Source organism: Euleptes europaea, chromosome 18 (genome assembly GCF_029931775.1).
Source record: "Euleptes europaea isolate rEulEur1 chromosome 18, rEulEur1.hap1, whole genome shotgun sequence".
Classification (NCBI taxonomy): domain Eukaryota; kingdom Metazoa; phylum Chordata; class Lepidosauria; order Squamata; family Sphaerodactylidae; genus Euleptes; species Euleptes europaea.
Genome location: NC_079329.1, coordinates 7,067,765 through 7,077,023, shown reverse-complemented (window position 1 = coordinate 7,077,023; position 9,259 = coordinate 7,067,765). Strand labels below are relative to the sequence as shown.

Genomic DNA, 9,259 nt, shown 5'->3' with positions numbered 1-9,259 from the left:
ATTAATGTTTCCCTCTCGGTTCAGATCCTCCTGCTCTCCGCACCCCTGCTTAAATCAGTGAGGCAGGTGGTGCTCAGAAACACGGCTTGTCAATTTGGCATCTTACCTGTAGAATGCCCTTCCCTTTGAGGCTCGCCTGACACCGAGGTGCAAGGCCAAACTTATTCTCTTTTCCCAAGTGTTTAAAAGCAGGGTTGCTCGTCAAACATTTTGATCGTTTGCCCCTAACCTGAGAGAACACAGGGTTTAACTTGAAGGTTTATTGCTGGATTTTTAGGCTGGGTTTCTTGGAACTTTTAATGATTCTATGCTGTTTATGGCTTTATCATGCTTCACTTTGTCAAACACTTTGAATTGGTTCTCTGGACAAGTGGTGCAGAAATGTTCCAGCCTATGGGGAGGGGCTGTGGCTCAGTGGTAGAGCATTTGCTTGGCATGCAGAAGATCCCAGGTTCGATCCCTGGCATCTCCAGTTAAAGGGTCTAGGGAGGGAGGTGATTTGAAAGACCTATTCTCCCTCTTTAACATGATTTTTTTTTCTTATTAGTTTTCATTTGGCTCATTTGAATCAGCAGCGGATAACTCAGCCAGTCTCCCTCCCTTTTACCGCACGGCCCCCCAGGAAGCCCTTCAGTATGAGGGAATTGTCCAGCTATTTCTGCATTTCGGCTGGAAATGGGTTGGGCTCTACACTATGGATAATGAAGGAGGAGACCGTTTTTTGCAATCATTTGAGCCAATGCTTTCCAGGAAAGGAATCTGTGTGGCCTTCAGAGAAAAAGCCATAATACAGTTTGTGTTCGATGACATACAATTTATATTAAAATATTTAGACAGCAGTAAAATAGATTTCTTGGATAGCAAAGCCAATGTGATTGTTCTTCATGGAGAAAGTGTAACCCTTGCCTGGCTGGCAACCATAATCTATATGCCCACAATTTTAATGAATGTAACAGGTTCTGATTACGTGATGAGAACCTCTACAGGAAAGGTGTGGATTACAACAGCCCAGATTGACTTTGCATTCACTATTTTGCCAAAGATATATAATATACAAATATTTCATGGTGCTCTTTCCTTCACAATACATTCCAAGGATATCCTAGGATTCCATACGTTTCTCCAACTTATAAAACCTTCCTGGGCAAAGGGGGATGGTTTTATCAAGCAATTTTGGGAACAAGTCTTTCACTGTGTATTAGTAGATTCCATTAATCCAACAAATTTGGAGGACACATGCACGGGACAGGAGAGATTGGAGACTGTCCCGGCACCTTTTTTTGAAATGAGCATGAGTGGCCATAGCTACAGTATCTATAATGCTGTCTATGCTATTGCACATGCTCTACACATCTTGGCGTCCGACAGAACCAACCACAGAGCCATGGAGGAAGGGGTCAGCCTGGCTTCTCTGAATGTGCCACCTTGGAAGGTATTTGCTCTTCACTGACAAAAAAAAAATCCCCTATCAAGCTGAGGGTTGCAAAGAGGCGGGGCCGTTGAAAAACTGTCATTGACAATTTGAGATCACCTCTGTGTGAAAAAACGGAAGTGACATCAACTCCCTGTCCCCAGCATGATGCTGTCAAAATTCCCCAAAATTCCATGGTAAAAGTCATGGAAATTATGGGAACGTCTATAAAGTCAGGGAGTATTTCCCTCTGACTAACCAGAGCACAAATCTAGAGATGGAGCTGAAAATTGAGAAATTATATCTCACCACCTGGTAAGCTCTGACCCTCTGTCCCTTTCTGACCAGCCCCTGCAGACTTTGCTTCTCTTCATGCTTCGTTTGGCTTCCTGCAGTTCTGTAGGGTAGGTGGGAGCATTCCTATTGTCCTTGTAATGCAGGGGTGGGGAAGCACTTTTCCACCAAGCGCCATTTGGATGTTTATAACATCATTCAAGGGCCATACAAAATTATCAACTTAAAAATTAGCCAACCCAGACCCAAGCAGGCAGCCAACCCAGATGAACCCCCTCCCTCATGGAAAGCAGGGAGGCATCCAACCGGTGGCACACTCGCCCACCTGGTGGCACAGGATGGTCTTTTGCACCAGATGGGCATAGCTGTCCAGCCACATGCCACTCCTGCTCCGCAAGGTCGGGGTAGGATTCTACAGGCGGCTCAAGCTACCTCTGCCTGCAGGGATGAAATGAGGACACACTAGCTAAGAACTCCCCCCCCCCGTGCATTGTGGCCCTGCCCTCTTTAACACCTCCATTGTCACCACTTCCACACCCAGCCCTCTTGTAGTACAGAGGGAATATGTTTCTCCATGGCCCGGGTGGAAAAGTGTTAACACAGTTTCTTGGGCAGTCACAGAAGCTTCATACCTGATGACTCTTCCTTTCTTTTTCTGAGCAAAACAAAATCACATCTGACTTGAATAGAGGCTATTCCTGTCCACGAGAGGGGGCAGATCACCAGTCTTAGATCCTTTTGAGCTAGAGATCTGCCAGGACCCACAAAGTGCCAGATTTTACGAGCCTTAAACGGCTCCTGGGCCTGACATTCCCCACCCCTGTTTTAATGGATAGGCACATTTGCATAAAGATAGTGATGAATGCTGCTGGCCAACAAAATTAACTCTGTATGCAGCAAAACCAAAACGGAATTTCTGGAAGCTGCTTCAGTAGAATTTATTCCAGAAACACCCTGAATCAAACTTCATTCCTTTGTCCTGTAATTGGCCATGGAAGCTTATTCTCATGAGCAACCAAAATACTTGAATTCATAGAAAACCTTCCGTCCTTGATGAAAGTAATCTAAAAATCTGTTTGAAACTGAAAAGTATTGGTGAGGTCATGGCAATCCATGTAATTCACTCCAGGCTCCTTAATACACTTTCTTTTTCTACTAAGCTCCACGTACTTCTTCGAAGAATTGCTTTCAACAACAGTGCGGGAGACGAAGTGACCTTTAACGAACATGGAGAATTGAATGGTGGATTTGATATTACCAATATGGTCACTTTTCCAAATGAGTCCTATGTCAGAGTCAAGATCGGGAGGCTGGATCCTCAGGTTCCACTTAGTAAAAGAGTTACCATCGACGAGGACAGAATTCAGTGGAACAGACACCTCGCACAGGTGAGAAAAAATCTCCCCTGTCTCTCAAAAATATACAAAACTTTAATGAATGGAGTAGACAGACACTTTAGGTAAGATAGCAAACTCACTCAATAACTTTTTTAGGCCACAAATTTTGCTGATTGAGACACGTGCTACCCTTTCTTAACCTTGCTGTGGCCGGGGACTGAGGCATGGCTGAGGTGCTGCGGCACCTCCAAATCTGGTTCTTTTTTAATTGGGCCATTTTGCTGCGTTGAAAACAACAAGGCTACCCCTGCAAAAAAGCCAAAAGGGGACAGGAAGCTGCCTACTGGCGGCTCAGCCCCCCAGCATGCCTTAGCAACACCCCCCAGGATGTCAGTGCGGGGCTTTGTGCTGGTGGAACACCGGTGGAGGGCCCATCCACCATCCATGGGTGGTGCTGCGCCGGCAGCAGTAAGAGACCAGCGTATGGGCCTCCCCATCGCCATTGGGGCCACTCTGCAAGGCATAAGTGGTCCAGCCGCTGGTCTAGGGGGCCCCAAAGCCGGTTCAGCCCCTTCTTGGCCACCAAATAATTTCATCCTAGAGATTCAGGAACGGGTGTGAATGACACCATCACTGGGCACGCAACATTTTAATCTCCGTTGATTCAGTAGTGGTCTGGATATCATGTATTCTCCCTTGAAATACAGGATGTTATTCTTCCCATCACCTTGACAACTTTTACAGCTATTGTGAAGCAAAATACTCCCAAAATCTTCTCAGTTCTCCATTCTCATTTTCTTCAATGACAGCTGCCTCCCTTATCTGTGTGTAATGACAACTGCAAGCCTGGTTTCAGCAAGAAAAGGAAGGAAGGGGAGCCGTTCTGCTGCTACGATTGTGATCCGTGTCCAGAAGGGAAAATATCAGACAAAGAGGGTAGGAAATGCTCTGATTCATATGACTCCTGTTGAAGATCCCAATATGTTTTTTGGACTAATTGCCTGAAGGTAGGGCATTTAAACATCTGTGTTAGGGGGAAACATGAAAAGGCTTCTCGGTATTGAACATTCCTTGCGTTGCTGCATTTATTTCCAGAAATTTGCGATATACATTTTAGAAATAATGGGAACTCGATTCTAAAGAAAACACATCTCCCGGGCATCAGGAGGGCATAGTTCTGTTTCAAGGAAAGAGACAACCCGGTACGAGATTGAGAAGTATCACCATGAAACCAAATCTCCCAGAAAGGTCCTTTCACCACAATAGGATTCACACTCTCATATAAAAATATGTCTATAGGCTGAAAGTCAATGCTAGGACCAGTCAACAAAACTGTTTTAATCAAGGGTTGCAAATGACAGCACATAGGCCAATAAACATACAAGGTATCTAATAACTGTCACTAAACTTATATATATAATCTACTTAAATACTATGGACCATGAGGGTTACCCAGGTTGGAAGACATTTCAAGGGTGTCTTCATCAGCCCACTGAACAGTTGCTACAAAGATTCATAAATTATTGACTACTAACACATATTTACACACTGTTAAAAATCTTATTGTGACTAATAGAGAGACCTTCAGTTTCTAGGAGACACTCTCTAGTAGTCTTCCCAAGTTTAACATTCCTTTACAGTCTCTTCAGTGTTCCTGAAAGGAAAAACATCCTAACGCTAGGGCTGTTGAAAAAAACAATCGGTAAAATTCGGATTCGGCAAAATTCGGCCCGTTTTTATTCAGGAAATGCCGAAGTTTGAACTCCCCCGCTTCGGGTCTGTGCAATCCAGCATGAGATTCGAGTTCGGGAAAAATTCGGCCGAATAAAGCCATTAAAAACACAATTGTGCCTTTCCGCCGCTCCGGGGAGGCATTTTTTGGGGTAGAGGTCCCAAACCTTCAGCGTAGTTTGAGGGGACCCTTCTTGCAAGAACCCCCAAGTTTTATGATTGGGTCGGGGGGCTGAGATATGGGCCCCAAAAGGGGTCCCCCCTTTGCAATTATCAGAGCTTGCCTCCCACGCCCAAAGCTCCCAGCCCTAACAAACAGCTGAGCTGCCCGGAGCAAATTGCAAACCCCCATTGTCAGAGATACACATTAAGGGTGGGGAAGAAGACCCAGCTTGGCCACCGATTGGCCGGGGTAGAATGCTGCTTGCTAACTGCTGCGCGGAACCCCGAATTTGCTGAATTTATTCGCCGTACACCCCAAACTCACTGAATTCGGCTCCCCGTTTTCCCGCCTTTTTTGAATTCGGTTCCATCCGAACTAAAAACTGCCGAATCAGGGGAAATTTGGCTGTTTTTCGGTTCGGGATTAACCGAATCGACAGCCCTACCTAACGCTATATAATTACATAAAGGTGAACCAGTTAAAGAAGAATGTCAGATTAAAGACACCGACTATAGAACAGATCTTAAAGGGAACCAACTATATATAACATCTGCCTTTCAGGTTGAATGTACACAACATAATGATTTTTTGTTATTTCATCAAGGGTTGACCATATAAGGTTAGGTACTATCTCATCAAATTGTATTTATATGATGAATGTGTCTAAATAGGTTCCCTTCTCCTTTCAGACATGGATTCTTGCAGGAGTTGCTCTGAAGGTCATTATCCAAATCTGAGACAAGTCCAATGCATTCCCAAGATTCCAAATTACCTTTCCTTTTCCGAACCCTTGAGCATGATTTTAGCCTTTTTGGCTCTCTCCTTTTCTCTGATCACAGCCCTGGTGCTCGCAATCTTTGTCAAGTACAAGGAAACCCCAATCGTTAAAGCCAACAACCGGAGCCTCACCTACTGTCTCCTCATCTCTCTCCTTCTCTGCTTTCTCTGCTCCTTGCTCTTCATTGGAAGGCCCAACTGGCTGACCTGCCTCGTCCGACAAACGACTTTTGGCATCATCTTTTCAGTTGCTGTTTCTTCTGTCTTGGCAAAAACTGTCACGGTCGTGGTGGCATTTATGGCCTCTAAGCCAGGCATCATTTTCCGAAAGTGGGTGGGAAAACAATTGGCATGGTCTATTGTTATCTTTTGCTTCTTTGTTCAAGTTGGCATTTGTGCTGTTTGGCTGGGATCTTCTCCTCCATTTCCAGATGTGGACATGAACTCACTCGATAGAGAAATGATCGTGCATTGCAATGAAGGGTCAGCTACCATGTTTTACTGTGTCTTGGGCTACATGGGCTTCCTGGCCTCAGTCAGTTTCATGGTGGCTTTCCTGGCCAGAAAGTTGCCCGACAGTTTCAACGAAGCCAAGTTCATCACCTTCAGCATGTTGGTCTTCTGCAGTGTTTGGCTGTCCTTCGTCCCCACCTACCTGAGCACTCAAGGAAAAGCCACAGTGGCCGTGGAGATCTTCTCCATGTTCGCTTCCAGTGCTGGCTTACTAGGCTGCATATTTTCCCCCAAATGCTATGTCATCATTCTGAGGCCTGAGTTGAACAGAAGGGAGCAGCTGATCAGGAAAAACCATTAAACCCTTCATTCATCTATTCAATTGTTCTGCAGCTGTATCTTTATCTGAATCTATTTATTTTGTATCTGTGGCTATTTTGTTTTCTTCTATTTCTTTACCTGAGGCTATTTTGTTTTCTGCATAGAATGAAACCCAGAAACTTTCCCCTGAAATTCTTCTGTAATAGGCATCTAAGACTCATTTAGAGAGTTTCTATTGATATGCCTGTATTATTGTATTAATTCCCAATGACAATAACACAGCAGGAGATTGAGAGTTCAAAGCAGTCTGTTTGTTAGGCCCAATATACACACTGGGTGAGAATTGCCCCAAATGCGCAAGACAATTCACACACCAGAACTAAGGATTGCAACAACGTTTATAACTTCTGGTCAGGGGTGTTACAATTACGTAATATAGTGCATAGAGACACAAAGACCCAATAATGGATACATTTGGAGCAGCATATCGTATCAGTGTGGTTTTGAGGCGTGGATTTAGGTGGCTACATGATCTGTAATGGAGAAACAAAACTTAACATTCTCATCTGACACCCCTAAATTCTCATCTGACACCCCTAATTCTCATCTGACACCCCCTTGGGCCTCATTAGGGCGGCTAGCTGAACCAGGCCTGCAAGGATGATCTCACTGGCACCTGATTCATAATGGCTGCTAGTTTACGCTAACTCAGTGATCACACAGGAGTGAAGAGGAACCAAAGAATAATACTTGATCCCTTATACATGGGGTATTGCCATTATATATGTGTACAGAATATGGTATTGTGCTAGATGCTAACCCTTATGCCCCGGGCTTAGCATCTTTATAAGTGTGAGTATGTGGACTGAGTATAAAAGCATACATTTCCAATAATAATGTAGATTATAGGCATAACACTATGGGCCTTTATTCCTTGGTGGGGAGGTTGAAAGAAATATACATTTGAATGTTTCATTCCTGTAAATCTCAAATCAAAAATGCTGGCTCAGGATTTTTTGGGTGAGAGAGAGAGAGAGAGAGAGAGAGAGAGAGAGAGAGAGAGAGAGAGAGTACTTAGAGGCCTAATCAAAGACCATCAACCTTATTTCTGGCATCTCTGTTATTGCACAGGCTTATTGAAGACTCGGGTTGTCTGATACGCCCCTGCAACCGCAGCTGGGAGGGAAGAATGTGCTTGCAGCAAACTGAGGCCTAAGCCTCTGTTGTTGGCGATACCATTGTTACCATAGTGTTTTGCCCAGATACCAGATCGTCCATGTGGTTGATGGTGACATGAGGATGCCTCTTCCCCGGAAGTCTTTTAATGGCAGTGCCGCATTGCGTGTGACAGAGGTCTAGGCCGCTGTTTGCTGCTGGTAATTCCCAAAGGATCCCAAATGCCCGCTAATGGCGAGCAATCACCTGCCAATCCTTGCCGCCCCCCAACAAAATTCAGCTGGTCGACGGGCGGAGGCAGACTGATTGAAAGGGGGGGGGGTCAATCCACATCCCTACCTGATGAGGTCACTTTTGGACTGATGCAGAAGCACTGCCAAAATGTATGAAAACCATAGACCAAGACCTTTTCTGTCCGGCAACCAGGCCTGCAATCAGATTGGGACACATGCTAACAAAGCACCTCCTTCAGGAATATGTAAATATAACCATTTCTCACATGCTCAGAAAGGACCCACTCGCCACCTTGTTCTTCAATTTCCTTGTGGAGGTTAAGCTTTTAACCAAACAAATCCCCCAAAGAGATCCCAGCCAAGTCCTGGAGGTGATGTGCAAATTTCCCCTACTGGCCAATCCTGAAGCTTCCCGCGCTTGCGATATGCAATGCTACTTTGAATGCTGAATGAGCAGTTCTGCCTCACGGCAAGAAATCTGCAGCAACAGAATGGGTGATCGTGTCACAAACGTTATACTCTGAGTTGTCTTCCAATGGGGACCAAAAGAACCAGACCAAGGTCAAAACAGCATCCCTTCCTTTTGAGGCTTGCCTGACACCTACGCAACTATCATTTAGGTGCAAGGCCAAACCTATTCTCTTTGCCCAAGAGGTTAATAGCTGGGCTGATCTTCCAACGTTTTGATCTTTTGCCCCTAACCTGAGATAACACAGGGTTTAACTTGGGGGTTTATTACTGGATTTTAAGGCTGTGTTTCTTGGAACTTTTAATGATTCTGTGCTGTTTATGACTTTATCATGCTTCACTTTGTAAAACACTTTGAATAGGTTCTCTGTTAAAAGTGGTGCAGAAATTATCCAGATTACAGGGAGGGGTCTGTGGCTTGGTGGTAGAGCATCTGCTTGGCATGCAGAAGATCCCAGATTCAATTCCTGGCATCTCCAGTTAAAGGGACTAGCCAGGTAGGTGTTGTGAAAGACCTCTGCCTGAGACCCTGTAGAGCCACTTCTGGTCTGAGTACACAATACTGACTTTGATGGACCAGGGATCTGATTCAATTGAAGGCAGCTTCATGTGTTCATGTAATAAATAAATAAATAAATTCAACCAAGGAGAAGTTGTCCGCAGTTTTTGCTTTGTCACTTCCATTCATAGATGCCCGGTGTTTTTTTTTTTTATTGTATCACGGGTGGGTGGGGGCCCTGCTAGCCATTCTGAGCATTCCATTCCAGCTGTTCCCTCAGTATAGAGAAGCTGGGATGAAATTAGAAAAATATATTTTTGCTTCACTAGTTCTGCAAATTATTATCCCAGAACAATATTAGCAGTCTTCCAGAGGAGATGACTGCCACTATAATTA

At 44.7% G+C, this 9,259-nt stretch overlaps 1 protein-coding gene across 1 annotated transcript; it reads left to right on the top strand.

The window, feature by feature from the left end:
• Positions 1-1,291: 1,291 nt before the first annotated feature.
• LOC130490293 (vomeronasal type-2 receptor 26-like) lies at positions 1,292-6,527 on the top strand. Its single transcript, XM_056864119.1, has 4 exons — positions 1,292-1,432; positions 2,866-3,093; positions 3,852-3,978; positions 5,626-6,527. The coding sequence occupies exons 1-4, from the start codon at positions 1,292-1,294 to the stop codon at positions 6,525-6,527; spliced, it is 1,398 nt and encodes a 465-aa protein (XP_056720097.1).
• The last annotated feature ends 2,732 nt before the right edge of the window (positions 6,528-9,259 follow it).

Bases quoted from the DNA above. Each gene is read 5' to 3' on its own strand.
- LOC130490293 (XM_056864119.1), top strand. From the start codon at position 1,292: ATGAGTGGCCATAGCTACAGTATCTATAATGCTGTCTATGCTATTGCA. The intron at 1,433-2,865 runs GTATTTGCTCTT...TTTTCTACTAAG, and splicing joins TGAATGTGCCACCTTGGAAG to CTCCACGTACTTCTTCGAAG. The intron at 3,094-3,851 runs GTGAGAAAAAAT...CTTCAATGACAG, and splicing joins GGAACAGACACCTCGCACAG to CTGCCTCCCTTATCTGTGTG.